Source organism: Octopus sinensis, linkage group LG13 (genome assembly GCF_006345805.1).
Source record: "Octopus sinensis linkage group LG13, ASM634580v1, whole genome shotgun sequence".
NCBI lineage: Eukaryota > Metazoa > Mollusca > Cephalopoda > Octopoda > Octopodidae > Octopus > Octopus sinensis.
In genome coordinates, this window is record NC_043009.1 from 46,929,705 (window position 1) to 46,947,252 (window position 17,548).

At 36.2% G+C, this 17,548-nt stretch overlaps 1 protein-coding gene and 1 long non-coding RNA gene across 2 annotated transcripts in view; one reads left to right on the plus strand and one right to left on the minus strand.

Moving 5' to 3' along the window:
- The window catches only part of LOC115218294 (pyrokinin-1 receptor-like), a 131,771-nt gene that overhangs the window by 99,247 nt on the left and 14,976 nt on the right, over nt 1-17,548 (plus strand). Inside the window, exon 2 of the mRNA XM_029788044.2 lies at nt 13,114-14,322. Coding sequence (XP_029643904.2) covers nt 13,458-14,322 — 865 coding nt within the window. The 5' untranslated portion in view covers nt 13,114-13,457. The remainder of the gene's footprint in view (nt 1-13,113; nt 14,323-17,548) is intronic.
- On the minus strand, nt 5,310-14,821 carry LOC118765810. The gene is made up of 3 exons (XR_005001690.1): nt 14,812-14,821; nt 8,306-8,310; nt 5,310-5,713 (listed from the first exon to the last, which is right to left on the minus strand). It is a non-coding gene; the product is annotated as an uncharacterized LOC118765810 (long non-coding RNA).

Genomic DNA, 17,548 nt, shown 5'->3' on the forward strand with positions numbered 1-17,548 from the left:
TGTGTTGTGCTTAGGCGGCGAGCTGGCAGAAACGTTAGCACGTCGGACGAAATGCTTAGCGGTGTTTCGTCTGCTGCTACGTTCTGAGTTCAAATTACGCCGACGTCGACTTTGCCTTTCATCCTTTCGGGGTCGATTGAATAAGTACCAGTTATGCACTGTGGTCGATATAATCGACTTAATCCGTTTGTCTGTCCTTGCTTGTCCCCTCTGTGTTTATCCCCTTGTGGGTAGTAAAGAAATAGGTATTTCGTCTGCCGAAGTTGGTGAGCTGACAGAATCGTTTGTCTGTCCTTGTTTGTCGATAAAATGAAGGAACCGTCTTGTAGGTATTAAAGAAATAGGTATTTCGTCTGCCGCTACGTTCTGAGTTCAAATTCCGCCGAGGTCGACTTTGCCTTTCATCCTTTCGGGGTCGATTAAATAAGTACCAGTTACGCACTGGGGTCGATATAATCGACTTAATCCGTTTGTCTGTCCTTGCTTGTCCCCTCTGTGTTTATCCCCTTGTGGGTAGTAAAGAAATAGGTATTTCGTCTGCCGAAGGCGGTGAGCTGACAGAATCGTTAGCACGCCGGGCGAAATTGCTTAGCGGTATTTCGCCTGTCTTTACGTTCTGAGTTTAAATTCCGCCGAGGTCGAGTTTGCCTTTCATCCTTTTAGGGTCGATAAATTAAGTATCAGTTGTGTACTAGGCTCGATCTAATCGACTGGCCCCCTCGCCCAAAATTTTGGGCCTTGTGCTTAGAGTAGAAAAGAATATGTGTCACACTTGCACATGTATTGTACATGTAATTATATGTACTTGTATATTCATTGTTAATGTATTTTGTTGTAAATGTAATGTATATGTATTCTTAAGTGTATTGTATATGGACTTGTACATGTATTTGTTGTAAATGTATTATATATGTATTTATTGCATATGTACTCGATATGTATTCATTATATTTGTATTGCATATCTACTTGCTGTATATGTATTGCACTTTATCGTTATATCTTGTCCTTTTATAAAGCTTCCTTATTGTATGTAGATATTTCATGGAACACAGATTCGTCAAAAGCTAGGTTTTAGATCTTTAATCAAATACAGTCTTAAATAGGATTTATTAATCTCTGATGAAAGTTAGAGAATTTCTGTTTGTATTTCAATTTATCATTCACACTTTTAAGAATTTATGAAAAGTAACCTGACGAAGTAGACAGACAATAACTAGTATCTCCCACACTAGTTATAAATAAATGTGACTATCTCAGATCTTTTCATACTGGAACATCAAAAACCGAAACAAATAGCCTGGAAGACAAAGTTACAGGAAAAGTACAAAAGTAAAAATATATCTTTCAATTCTTAATGAAATCAATAAATAAAAGATAGAGCTGGAAGCAAAATATGGAAAGAGACAGTTACTACAGAAATATAAGATAGCAAAAAAAGATGAGGCGAAATAAAATAACTACTGAAAAAGAGTTCCTGTTTAACTCACAAAACGGCTTTCATCATAAAAAGATTCTTAGAACAAATTCTTTGAAGATGAAAATGATTCTTTAATCAAAAGAAAATGCTCAGCTCCTGCCCAAAACAATTTTCAAGAAATAATAATAAAATAAAATAGAAATCAGTGTAGCAACAGCTGAAGAAGAATCCTGTGGAAGCGTAATGCCAGCAAAAGAATTATTACTATTGACTACAATGGACGATAAGGTAGGTAACTGGCAGAATCGTTAACTCCTCTGACGAAATACTGGCATTTCTTCCAGCTCTTTATGCTCTGAGTTCAAATCCCACCGTGGTCGACTATGCTTTTCATCCTTTTAGAGTCGATAAAATGAAGGAACCGTCAAGTAATGGCTCAATATAATCGACTAGTCTCCTTCCCTCAGAACTATTGAACATGAATTCTGCAACGTTAATTTCCCGCTCAGGGGAAATGTTGTGATCTCGGTCATTTATACGCCAAGTAAACCGGTAACTGACCGTGTGATTCCTAGGGCGCTAGGGAAATGAAAAATTTAATGAACCACAATGGACAACAGTGTGAATTCAGCATCTGAGTAATCATGTAAATCAAATTGGAGCTTAGAGATTTGGATATTTGAATAACTATAAGGCACCTTGGTTAAAATAATTATTATGAATAGTGGAAACAACATATAAATAGGTCAGAATAAACAATGAACATTGAACAAAACCTGAAAACGACATGTCGATAGCTGTCTGTGTATAGCCTAAAAACTCTTAATGCAATATTATCACAGAGAATAATTATTCAGAAAACAACAAATTCAAAAGCAGAGCAACGGTGATATCGAAACGATTCAAATTGCTCTTAAAAGCCAAGTATAATTAACAAAATTAGAACTGAATATTGTCTGAAAATGGTATCGATTGATTATTAGTAACCGTTCCTTATTGAATATCACCCTCGAATTCCAAAAACATCAGGAGCAAACATAATATCTATAATAAACTGGTACATCAAACATGTTAAGAAAAATTTAGAAAACTTTGAGCAAAGAAAAAATTAGAAAAACGGACAGCACACATAATTTGTACTTCTTTGCCTGGCGTATACATCATTAACCACCATCTTTAAACAAATATAAATTTAACTGAGATGTATAGGATGAAAATATTTTGTTTTGTAAATCAACTTTTGTATACACATTAGCGATTCGTTAAATCATCTATAAATGTCTATGGTGAATACATATATACTCATAGTCGACCTTTTTTCGAGTAGAGTGCGTATTGTGAAAAATTTATGGTTATGGACAATGTGTCTAATTTCGGCATATTTGGCATTAGAAATTTTTTCGTTTGCCCTTATTTATAAGTTGTATATATATATATATATATATATATATATATATATATATATATATATATGTATGTATGTATGTATGTATATATATAGATGCATGAATATCACGTCAAATATTATATAACAATCATTCAAGTAGAACTTTCGATGTTTTCAAACCAAAGTTATGTTTTACGATTTTAAGTAATTTGCGATATTGTTTTCATTTCTTTTATGTTTAATGTAGTATTAACCAGTAGCCGCCATTAAAATATATTAATCAATGGTTCCGATTTGATTAACCATAAGACATGAATGTATTTAATTGAACATTGCCAGCATGAAATTTATCGATCACATGGAAAGTCTAATGTAATCACTACCTCAAATGAATATCATTCTGTTTTGAACAAATATTTCACTCATGATGTGCCATACATTTTAACAGAGACAATGTGTCGCGTGTACCAGTGTCAAAACAGTGTCTCGATTTCATGATCTCCAATGTTTCCGTTCTCTTCCTTTTGTTTTCTTACGAATTTGTTTAGGTAGCATGTTTCATTCAATTTATCATCACCATCATCATCATCATCGTTGTCGTCGTCGTCGTCGCCATCGTCGTCGTCGTCATCATCATCATCATCACCAACGCCATCATCATTATTTTTATCATCATCCTCATCCTCAACATTGTCATCATCATCATCAGCGTCGTTGTCGTCGTTGTCATCATCATCATTGTTATTATTAAGGTAGTAGACTGGTTGAATCGTTAGTATGCCGGACAAAATGCTTAAGGACATTTCCTCCGTCTTTACGTTCTGAGTTCAAATTCCGCCGCGGTTGACATTGCTTTTCATCCTTTCGAGGTCGATAAAATAAGCACCAGCCGAGCACTGGGATCAATGTATTCTGTTTACCCCCATCCACCTCGAAATTGCTGCACCTTGTGCCAAAATTTGAAACAATTATTATTATTATTATTATTATTATTATTATTATTATTATTATTATTATTATTATTATTATTACTATTACTAAAGTAGTGAGCTGGTAGAATTGTCAGCACGCCAGACAAAATGTTGCGCGAATTTTGCTCAGTCTTTATGCCTTGAGTTCAAATTCCGCCGAAATTAACTTTGCCATTCACACATTTATTATTATTATTATAATTATTATTATTATTATTATTATTATTATTATTATTATTATTATTATTACTACTACTACTACTACTACTACTACTACTACTACTAATATTAATACTACTGCTTCTACTGTTACTACTATTACGACTATTATAAGGTAGCAGATTGGTAGAACCGTTAGCACGCTGGATAAAATGCTTTGCGGCATTTCGTCTTCCTGTGCTTAAATGCCACCGAACTCCCCTCTATCTTCATCTTTTTAGGATCAATTGAAATAAAATACGTGTTCGTTACTGGAGCCCATGAAAGCGACTCGTCCGCTCCTTTGAACTTTGCTGGTTTTGTGCAAAAACATTTGGAAGACTTATTAATATAGCCATCACTCTCTGTAAGGCAGGCTTGGCTTACCGTGACTGCTGATGCCCAGACACGCGTTGAAACCACACTACCGACAGATTTTCCTGGATATTGAGCCGTTGTGGTCCCGTTTTTAAGACACGTCTTTCCGCAGCTAATCACTTTGACAGATCTCCTTTCTGAGTAAAGAAAACCCAAAGATAGGGCACCTGGCATTTGAAATGTCTTCAGATATTCACTGCCTACGTTACCAATATACAGAGATCTAATGGAAATAAGAGCGATGACGTTCTCGGGAAACTCTGGGCGTCGACAAGGGCGAACTAGTTGGTCGGTTTTGGAAGACTTTTGGATCGAGAACTACCATGGATAACTTCCTGGAAAAATGGAGACCACCTCCTCCTGTGGGATGAAGTTTAAATAATAGACAGAGAACACCACTGGAAAATACGAAAACTAAAAGCAGCACATATGCCAGGACACAACAACCTCCTAAGCAGACCGAGTGCAGATATGAACAGCATAAGGAAGGATAGGAGAATATTAGATTTATAAGCCCTAAAATTCACTCCATAGTTGCCCAAGGGCATATGGCATAGTGGTTAAGAGCGTGGGCTACTAACCCCAGGATTCCGAGTGACCTGAATATTAATAATAATAATAATAATAATAATAATAATAAATAATAATAATAATAATAATAACGAAAAATACCTTAGGAATGAGAACTCAGGTTCGAAATTTTCCCAAGACACCTGATGAAGGCTGGAGGGAATATCAACCGAAACAAACATGAAGACAAATATCCGTCAAATGTAAATAACGTAAATAATGTACATAATTCCTCATCTCTTAAATATAGAATTTTATTAGTTTTTATTACATGAGAAAATGAAAGTAAATCTTCATATTTCAATATAAGCACCAGTAGCGAGAACCAGTCCGGGATATCAGTAAGAACCTCCTGAATCTGTGTATCCAAGTCCTCCAGTGTGCGAGGTTTAGTTTGGTACACCTCATCTACTATGTAACCCCACAGGTAAAAATTACATGGAGTGAGATCTGGACTTCTGGACTTCTGCAGTTACAGCCTTCAGGTTTTAGCTCCTGCACGTAATGGGGTTTCCACAGACGAAAATTCAATTCTTTATGCAACACCGTACGTATTGTGTGTCTTGTTAGTCCACTTTTACGAACTATTTATGAGGTATTGATTTCTGGGGGCTGCAATTCAATATTTCTTGTATTGTTGCCACATTCTCCACTGATCGGGATGTGGTTGGACGACCACTTCTTGCATTGTTCACAGAACCCGTTGTCATCAGCTTTGCTTAACAACTTTTTATTGTCTCCGGACGTAGCGTTGCACGCTTACCTTTCCATGCACGCCACCATCTCTGAACTAAAACAATGGAATTCCACATTCCATAGCGTGCTGCTATCTTAGCTCGCATCTGAACAGTCAAGCAACCGGAAATCTGGAAAATAAGAAATAAGAAATAAGGCAATGAAAACATAAGAAATCCCCATTAGTGTTGTCAGGACTTCATTGAAATCCCCATTAGTTTCGTCAGGACTTCATTGATCTAAAATTCTATTAGCAATTTCTAATGCCTACTTACTTTCCGCCACCCTGTATATATGCTGCTTCAATGAGATTTTAATTATTAAAATTGTTTTCCCTAGTTTAAGAGCATGGGTTTACCCCTGATGTACGTGTGCGTATTTAGACAGAATATAGAAAAATTAATGCAGCTAAATATTTTTTTCTCACTCTGCTCTTCAAATTTTGGCCTTAGAGGTTCCTTTTTTTTCCAAAAGCTGATTGATATTCAGAATTCAATGTCGCTATACGGAAAGCGGAATTCCGCTTAGAAACCTTCAAACTTCACTGTCGGAAGCAACAGGCTTCTATCTTTAACAAATCAGATGAGTTTGTAGTCTGGAGAATTCTTAGCACACAGCCATTAATTGAAAACCTTCGTTTCTAAGTTAATATTTCAGTTCATTTTCTTTTTTAAAACATTTAAAATGATGATGTAGGAAACGCCACTTATATGAACCTTGAATCATTTGGCATTTTATATCTATACAAAAGGTTTTATCAGCTATTTAGATGTATCAAATAGCTTAAGCAGACTAATAGAACAAAAGTTATGTAGTGAAATAAAACAATATAATAGTATTTATTTTTTCATTTTTTCATCTGATTTTTAATTTTAGACGAAAAGCTGAATTATATTGAGAAAAATCATCTAATTTTTATTGTTATTCCTGAAAACAAAAATGAGTTTAGAAACGAAACTGATTGGCAAGAACAATGTAAAATGTCTACTCTCGTGACGAATGAAAGGTTTCAGAAATTACTGGTACTACTATTCTTTTATATATGAAGATTTTCAATCGTCTTTCGGGCCTCAGTAAAGGAGTTGTAATTAAAAATTTAAGCTAAAAACTAAAAAGTAAAGTATCTTTCACTTAACTACTAAACAATAACTATATATGTTTAAACATACATACCTGCGCATAAAGTGGCAGATACATACGCACACATACGCACACTCATATGTGCATACATTCATCCATGTACATGTCTTCGTATACACGCATATGTGTACGTATAGATATCTACATGTATGTGATAGTTTCTCTCATGGCAACAACCGCAGTAAAGCTTGTTCTTATAGAACATCCACCTTTAAGTGGGGATAAATATATTACTTCGCGATATTAATACTGCCTCTGTCACTAATATATATATATATATATATATGACTTCGTGTGTACCGTTGGTGATTTTTTTCGTCTGTCTTCCCTTCTCGGGATCTTTCCTTCTCCTATGTTTCCGACGAAGAGCTCCGCTCGAAACGTTGTACCCTCCGTCTTCCCTTCTTTCCTGAGCGTCCAATAATACTATATTTGTTCCACGTCCTCGCGTTGTTGTGTTTTTTGTGTTTTTTGTTTGGATTAACTATATATATATATATATATATATATATATATATATATATATATATATTAACAAGCTAACTAGCTAATCGCAACACTAGTACCTGTTCTGTCACTGTCAATCTGTATATCGCTGGTGGGGAAATGTATCGCTGCTATCTCTAGCGGTCGAGTGCCCATCATTGATATAATAATATGTATTATACGTAGGCGCATATGAATACATAGATGCGAACATGCACTCACACTTACAGGCATGCGTAGAAAATTTATTCACACGAGAAATGTGTACGTTTAATGATAACACACAACCACACAGAAAACGAAACGTATAAACACGCATACACAGCCATATAACAACATAAGTGGTTTTCTCTGTATTATCTACTCTTTCTTCCTTTCCTTCTTCTCAAGATTCTTCTTCTATCCATCGAAGATCCATGCTCGAAACGTCATATCTATTTTTCCATCTAAAACGTTTAGTAAGTGTCAATCTGATATATTCACTGTGTACGGCCACTAATCTTTTACAAGTTTTTTTTTGTGTCTACATACATGTACGCACAATTTCCTATGGGTGACTCTTTTTGCTCAGTAACATGAGGCAAAGAAGGGGCTTCCACATGCTCTTTTAGCATGCTACAAATGGAAGTCACATCGCTTTCAAATAACATTATATCGTCTTGAAGAGAAAGCAAGATTCGATAATATCGTTCTGGGAAAGCTGAGCTGTTTCTAAGATAGAGACGTTCATCACATTTATGTTTGATCGCTAATGACGCGTCTCCAGCGCTGGTTGACCTGCTAAGAATAGCAACCAAAGATGCATGCAGTCACACCCTACAGTTTTGAGAAAGACTGTAGTATGGAATTTAGTCCCTCATTTCTTATATACAAAAAGACATCTCGACTGGAAGATTTTAATAAAAAGATGTTTTTTTGCTATCAGTCAGATCTCTCCAGGTATTAATGAACAGCTTGCTTTCGAGAGAACGAGAAACCATATGTGTCCGTAATTTTCAACTGTTTCTTGGGCGTTTATAACATCGGCTACATTATTTTGTTATTTTGTCAAAGTGTTATCTTTGAGATACCTTGTTAGTGCTAATCATTCATACTATTCGTCTGAAAGAAACTTTAAATCGATTTAAAACTTAATATTTGCTTTATTATTATATGGTGACTGTATGCATATGCTTCTGTTTAAATCAGAACAAGGACGAGATAAAGTTAAAAGCGAGAGCATTATGTTTTGTTTTGATTTCTAAAAATTTTGAATATGAATATTGAAAATGAAAGGAAAATTAAATTTTACTGCCTGCCTGTTAATTTTTTCACTTGTTATTATGTATTTTTATTTTTATTTTCATTTTCATGAATTTTCAAGTAAAACGTGTTTTGAGTCTCGTGTGAATTCAAATCAGCTAAAAAAAAATGAGAAAATGAAATCTAATGGACAAGTTTAAGTTGGAACCATTTTAAAAGTGTGGCAGCTATTTGCCTTCAATGTTATTCGATTAAAAATGCGATGTCATTTTATCTGTGCTTTCGTGAACAGATCGGTCTTACGAACCTACAGAAGCCAACAGCTCAGCAAGCAGTTTGTTTCGATAACGACAAAACGAACCAACCTCTAAATCTTGAATGTCTTTCTCTTAGAGGATTCAAATCGTATGCCTGAATAGAGGATAGCTTTATATCTTGATGCACTGTTGCCTCCAGTAGCATGACATAAGAATTCCTTCCATTCATCCTTTAGCACTCCAGTTTCGATACCTACAAAGGTCATGGCTGCTGCACTTCTTCCTCCAAATACTTATGCCATAAAATACTATTTTTTTTAATATACTTCATTATGATTGAGTAGCATTATTTTTAGATATCAATATATACATTTCATTGATTCACAATCTCATATTTACGAGTATGTATATGCCAATATCAATCCGTATGAGATAGGCTTAATAGAATGTGTGTATATATCTAAGAGACAACAGTAACAGGTGAAGGTGGAGGCTATAATGAATAAAGTATCTCTCTTTTAGAGTATGAAATTCTCTGAAATGATTTTCAATGTTTTATAGCATTTTAAGGGGCGAGCTGGCAGAATCGTTAGCACGCCGAGCAAAATGCTTAGCGTTATTTCGTCGGTCTTTACCTTCTGGGTTCAAATGCCACCCAAATCGACTTTGCCGTTCATCCTTTCGAGGTCGATAAAAGAAGTACCAGTTGAGCACTGGAGTCGATGTAATTGACTTAGCCTTTACTCCAAAATTGCCGGCCTTGTACCAAAATTTGAAGCCAATACTTTTCTGCATGATTAATATGCCATAATTCAGCTATTTTAAAAGATAATTTAATATTTCTAATGTAAAAGAAAAATATTCAAATTCTGTCTCACTTGCTATATTCGGTTCGATTTTCAATCAGAAACGACATCTACAAACAGTCAAACTCACAATGGAAGAGACGATAATTACCTATCATAGAGATGTATTCGTATTAGGAACTTCAATTCATGTCGAGCTACATTATTTCCGTATGTTTATTTCCGTATGTTTGTATTTTATAAGTTTTACATGAGCGTGTGAACAAAGTTTATAGAACCTCGTGGGACTTGAAACAAGAAATAGAATTTCACATTTTAATATTAACTGTAGAACTTCTTAATGTGTGAAAGAAGTATATATATGTGTGTGTGTATGCGTGCGTGCATGCGTGCGTGTGTGTGTGTGTGTGTGTGTGTGTGTGTGTGTGTGAGTGAGTATGAACACTTCGAGGCATATTAAGTGTAGTTTTGAAATGAAAATAATTACTAACTGTCAACGTAAACCAGTACAAGTTTATCATAAAATCGTGAAGTTTGCATAATATCTATCAGTATAAATTCTATCTAAACATACCATAAAAGCTAATACTAAGTTCTTATAATATAAATCTTATTATATAAGTTTCTTATCTTATAGACGCCTACGAAACCATAGGAATCATAACGTAACCAGTATTATCTCACAGACAACTTACATGTAGAATTACGCCACTATCCTTATTCATTTAATATGTACCAGTTGCCAGGAATTTGTTTAATATGGAAATTGGTCTATCCAGTTGTGTTACACCGCTAAACTTTTTGAGTATTTAAACAATGTATTTGTGGATAGTTGACGTGTTGGATGTGATACTGATGAAAGTGTAATAATTCTTGAAACATGTATATTCAGTACACCCCATATCTATTTTTTATATATTCGATCGCATTCTTTGCATAAATATATTCGTTTATGAAAGTTCGTAATTTGCAGTGCCAGCTCTAAATTCTATAGAAAATCTAGACAAACTATAAAAAAGATGAGAAAATCGCACTGTAAACACAATGACACAACATTTACTTGTAAACCTGTAGTATACAGTTGTTGCAAAACGAAACGCAGTGTCCTTGCCAGCGATTCATAACTATGAAATAGCAACTAAACATTGTCATTAATCCAAACAACTCTAGCCTTGTGATCATTATATCATGCGTAAGATTATTTCAAATGATGACATGGCATCTTTAAATATATGCTTCAGCCTGTATAAGCTTTTGTCACGATCTTCATACAACTTGGCTATATTTGCTGCATACACACACACAACACATACGCACGCACGCACGCACACACACACACACACACAAACATACATACATACACACACATTTTATGCGTAGTTCAGCTTTTCTCTGTGATAACCTGTCAATTTATCCATACTTATCCGAGATGATGTTATGAAAACTTCACCGAAACGGGAGAGAAATATTTTTAGTTATGTAGGGACCTCGCTCGGCGCTGCCTAAGATTTGAATCTAAATCTATCCGTATGTTGCTTGTCAAAACAAGCAGGAAATCCACCCCACACCAGGTGATTGATGAGGTAACACTTGACTCTCAAGGACCTGTGCTGGTCAAGAAAAGGTCAGTTCTTTGTTTAGGGTTTAACCTATATTACTGACCATAGTCTATATAATAAAGAGCATTTCCTATCTCTTTCTCTTTTGTGTCAGTCAGACCAAAGAGCAATACCCTCTTTTGTGTCAGCCATGACCAAGCAATTGTAGCGGCTGAAGTGACATGCCATATCAGGTCGATATGATGTAGCCCACTACCAAATCTAGCGTGTAGGTGTAACGCTTGAGGGTTCTCGCATCCGAGTAACCAGTAAACATCGAAGAATCGATACCAAGAAGGAAGAAATATTATTTACATATATTTATTCGTTTGCCCGACAGATAGTTAGAGAGTCAGTAGTAATTTTAGTGATAATGACAAAAAGGTTGGCTCGCTGGTTAGTAGATGATAGTGTAGAAGTTGCTGTCAGTAGAGAGTGAAAAAATAAGGAATGCACGGTGCTGACTAGAAAGGAAGAAAGGATAAAGATGGCATTGTCTTTCTTGCGGCCGAAAGCTTCTCTTCGTATATCGAGCGATGGGCGAAGGGAAGTGCTGCTCTTGGTCATTGCAGATGCAGAAGAGGATGCTGCTCCTTGATCTGGCTGACACAAAAGAGGAAGAGGTCGGAAATAATCTCTGTTACATAGACTATCGTCAGTAATGTAGGTCAAACCTTAAACAAAGGACTGACATTTCTTTAACCAGCAGAGGTCCTTGGGGTTCAAGTGTTTCCTCATCATTCACCTGGTGTGGAGTGGATTTCCCGCTTGTTTTGACAAGCAGCAAGTGGGTAGATTTGGTTTCAAATCTCAGGCAGGACCATACGAGGTCTCTACAGTTATATGTGTACAAAGAAAAGGCGGCGAGCTGGCAGAAACGTTAGCGCGCAGGACGAAATGCTTAGCGGTATTTCATCAATCGTTACGTTCTGAGTTCAAATTCCGCCGAGGTCGACTTTGCCTTTCATCCTTTCAGGGTCGATAAATAAAGTACCAGTTTCGCACTGGGGTCGATGTAATCGACTTAATCAATTTGTCTGTCCCTGTTTGTCCCCTCTATGTTTAGCCCCTTGAGGGTAGTAAAGAAATATATATTTGTACAAAGAAACGTAACCTCAATGAAATTCTATATAATCCGTCTCAGATTTACTATAGACATTGCGAGGGCACTCCGTCGGTTACGACGACGAGGGTTCCGGTTGATCCGAATCAACGGAACAGCCTGCTCGTGAAATTAACGTGTAAGTGGTTGAGCACTCCACAGACACGTGTACCCTTAACGTAGTTCTCGGGGATATTCAGCGTGACACAGAGAATGACAAGGCCGGCCCTTTGAAATACAGGTACAACAGAAACAGGAAGTAAGAGTGAGAGAAAGTTGTGGTGAAAGAGTACAGCAGGGATCACCACCATCCCCTGCCGGAGCCTCGTGGAGCTTTAGGTGTTTTCGCTCAATAAACACTCACAACGCCCGGTCTGGGAATCGAAACCGCGATTCTATGACCGCGAGTCCGCTGCCCTAACCACTGGGCCATTGCGCCTCCACTACTATAGACATTATGCTATGAATAAAACCCCCGGAAGAATTTATGAGCGATACAAGGGGAGGCAGCTTAGATCCACGTATTTTAACAATTCACCTTATCAACGCAGCAACCATTTAAAGAAAACCGTTTTTTCCTCGCAATACTATTCTAAAAGTTCATGAGTAAATTAATAACTCTTAGTTTTGTGTTCAAATCTAATTAACAGGAATAGGAAGGGAACACAGTTTTTTTATATTTTACTTATACAGTAGTGATATATATGAGTTAAAACGAATTAAAAGTACAGGAATATGTGAAGGGAGTGTTGTCAGTTGAATATATGTTTGTACTGTCACGATTTCATTAATACTGTCTTTTTTTGTTCCTCAACTATTTTCAGATATCGTAGCACCATGTGAAACGAGCAACAGAATGGAAGCCTCTTTCTGGAAATTTATCAAATGAACGCAGAAACCTTGTAAATAAACACACACGCAAACATGCACATGTATATAGACATATAGACATATAAATATAGATAGATAGATAGATAGATAGATAGATAGATAGATAGATAGATAGATAGATAGATAGATAGATAGATAGATAGATGTCGCAAGATACATATTATACAACAACGTATAAACTCATTTATAAGATAAAAACAGAGTTAACTGCAACAAGTTTCTTAACTCTTATAAATTGTACCGTAAATAATTAAGGAACTAAACTACATATATCACCATGGATAATGATTTCAAACAATTAATAGCGAAATTAAATGATTCCGTTCTGATTGATAAACTGTTACAAGGAATGCATATTTCCTGGGAAGAATCTATGCAGCCTGATTTGAACCACATAAAACTTGGTCCTAAACGAGAGGAATTAACTAAGGTTATTCCCATGACAATTGTCTACAGCATAATATTTTTCACTGGAATTATAGGAAATGTGTGTACTTGTATTGTTATTGCTAAAGCAAAATATATGCGAACTACGACAAATATTTACTTGTTCAATTTGGCGGTTGCCGATTTACTTGTTCTTATTCTCGGCCTTCCTTTCGAGATCTACACATTTTGGTCAGCTTACCCTTGGATTTTCGGGGAGGCGTTTTGCTACCTCCGAAACATGGCATCTGAAACAACAACATGCGCATCTGTTCTGACGATAACAGCATTCACAATTGAAAGATACATGGCATTTTGTCACCCGACAAAGGCGCCATCTATATCAAATTTAACTCGTGTTACTAAAATATTGGTAGTGATTTGGTTTCTTTCTGGATTACTCGCAATACCGCTAACAGTTCAATTTGGTATTGTCTACGTAAAAGATGAAAAAAATAAATCTATTAAAGAATCGGCTCAATGTACGCTAAAACAAATTGACCATTCCAGTCCACTCTTTGGTATTTCAGCGTTTTTGTTTTTCATTCTACCAATGACCATTATTAGCGTTATGTATGTTTGTATTGCACTGGCTATTCGGAGGTCAACACTGCAGAGATCTCTTTCGGATCGTTCTGCTAATAGAAAAGGCTATCCAACATGCTTCCCAGGTGACAGGCAGAGTCAGGCCAGAAAAGCTGTCGTCAAAATGCTAGGTGAGTCAAAATCTTTTTCTTATTTCTGAAGAATTTAAAATGATTTCCATTTCTTCCATAGATACAAGGTCATATGTTTGAATAAAATCACAGTCGTATAAATCAATTCCAGTATTTCGCAGATATTTGTTTTATCGTTATTGGAATAGTGAAAACAATGTCGGCCCTGAAGGAAATTGAGCTCAGAAACGTAAAGATAAGCAACTGTATGGCGCGGCAGAGTGTATCCACCATTCTACTAACTGTGTTAAGTCATCATTTTTGAATCAACTTTAATAATATTAAATTGAATTCGATATTCTTGAGGGATATTGATACGTTTTGATATTATCTTTTGATCTTATTACTCTCACCGTCGTAATTATTTCCAACCATTTGTTAAATATTTTCGCCTCGTCGGTATATTTTCCTATTCAAAAAATTTGCATGAATTATATTTTCATACATATTCATAGACATATGCGTGTCGGTATACTTACATAAACATACAAGCGCACACACACACACAAACACACACACACACACACACACACACACACATGTATCATTTAATGTACAAAGTATAAAGACACGAGCTACTAATAGTTTCTTGCTGTAAAAACGCGTGTCTAGGCAGGGCTTTATAACACGCCTTGCATCTCAAAGCAATATCAAGGCTCTGAGCCTTGGTCTGTTCTCTTTGGAAATCAGGTCACAGGTACATGAGAACTAACGAGAAGAAAAACAGGAAGAAGTGTGATTTAAAATGTGGGAGGGTGAACAAAAATGGAAAAAGAAAAAGAAAGAAAAAGATTGGAGTTATGTTCCCTTTGACCGTAAAAATTAGTTGTTGTCGAATAATTCAACGGAGAGAGGGTCAAAAATCTGTAAGACAGCTGTCAATTCAAAGAAGGTGGTGTTCCCCAGTTCGGCAAAAGAAATTTGACCATATGCTCGTATTTGCTGAAAAATTTTGGATGTGTTCTGATTAGTACTACGACAGAACGGAGCAAGGGGAAACATGTTGGATAAAGAATCGCTGAAAAGATCACAGGTTATGTGACGAAAAAGCTTAGATAAAGGACGCAAAAATATATAAGAAATAATAATGATAATAAAAATAATAATAATAATAATAATAATAATAATAATAATAATAACAACAACAATAATGATAACAATAATAATAATAATAATAATAATAATAATAATAATAATAATAATAATAATAACAATAATGATGACAATAATAATAATAATAACAATAACAATAACAATAATAATAATAATAATAATAATAATAATAATAATAATAATAATAATAATAATAATAATTATGCCCTGATGCAGTACCAGGCAGTGGCTATCATGGCTTCTGGTCTTAACTGATTGGAAGTGTTATCATGTACATTGTTTTGTCTTGATATAAAAGATGGGCTACAGCAAATATTCTGCTCAATACCACAGATTTGCTTGTCAGTTGTTTGACCATAACCAGTTGAGCATGTCCCTTAGTGGCTGACGATATGTGCATCTCTGATCACGAGCAGAAGTAGTGGGGGAGCATCATAGCCATGTGTTGAGAGGGATTCTTTGGGGTTTGAATAATTCACCTCTGGAAACATGGGTGGTTCTTTCAACATCCTTAAACAACCTTTATTCAGGGACCTTTTAAGCAGGTTGGGTTACTCGACTAGGAGAAAATTCTAACTGGGCCCCCACCTGCAAGGTCACGCGCTGTTTATCTTGATATGAGATCACCATGTCGCGCACATATGGTTGTGATGCATGTGCCTGGTGTACTTTATCAGACGGGTAGTCATGATGGGTATATTGGGCTTCGTATATTTTACCCCAGTGTCACTTTAATGGCATGAACTGCTCTCTCACTCAATAATAATAATAATAATAATAACTCATTGAAGACTACGAGAGGCGTAAGAAGCTTCATTCTGTTATGAAAGAGAGCAGAAAATTTAATAGTGCGTCCATGCATAATACCAGGGTTGCGCAGCAGATAGAAGTGCGGTAAACGTAGTTGCAAAGGGGAAATTAATGGCAAGACAAAATGTTTTTGAACTATTAGCTGATAGGTGGGAACAAAAACTTCTGTATGGCAAATATGAAGCCCGTAGCAAACAAGCTGATGTAGACCAGAAACACACCCATCAGTGTCTATAGATCTCAGAGCTAAAGACAGAGAGCGAAGGCTTTATCTTGGCTGTTCAAGATCAGAGCTTATTGACCGGCACTATCAAGCCAACTTGATAAAAAATGGAGTAGACCCAAAGTTCCGACACTGCAACGACGGGATTGAAACAGTGGAACACCTAATCTCTGGGTGTAAGGTTTTAGCACCTGTAGAGAACAAAACATGACATGACAGAGTTGGCTATTATCTACACTGCGGCATTATAAAATCCAAGCTGTTGACAAACGGTACAAGCACTGCCCTAAAGCTGCAACTGAGGAGGAAAATGTAATGATCCTTTAGCACTTTCCAATATACACAGACCGGACCATCAAAGTTAATAAACGAAATATTGTTATGAAAAACCAAAACAGTGAAGTTTGTTTATGCATTGACATGATCATACTCTGTGATCATAATATCTCGGCAAAAAATTTGATCAGCTCAGAGAATATAAAGATTTGCTAATCGAAATCGAAAAGATATGGCATCGCAAGACGGTTACAATCCTAATGATTGTAGGAGCACTTGAAATGATAAAAAATTAACTGATTATTTGAGAATGATACCTGGCTCACCACCCACGCAGGAAGTGCAACAGATTATCTTAAATGGTATGTTGCAGGTACCTGGAAGAGCTTTGTCGCTATAAATTGTCTTCCCTTTTTCATTTCACATTGCTCTAGTCCCCCTTCGAACAGGGAGGGGTGGTTACTCTGCTCACCTAGCTAGCGGGGTGCCGTCATTTGAAGACTAAAACAATGCAAAGGCACATTGTGACCAGGGATGTGTAACAACATCTGATAGCCTGGTCGGTCGCGTGATCACGTGAATTCTTCAGCGCAGTTCTCTCTCCCTCCCTCCCCCCCCTCTCTCTCTCTCTCTCTCTCTCTCTCTCTCTCTCTCTCTCTCTCTCTCTGACGTTTATCCCGTCAATACACGTAGTTTAATGTGTTCCGTTTATGCTCAAAAATAGGATTGTGATTTCAGTTGTCGGGTGGAAAGACACGTTACCGAAGTCTCCTAAACAATAAATGAGTTGCAGTTGGGTATGGG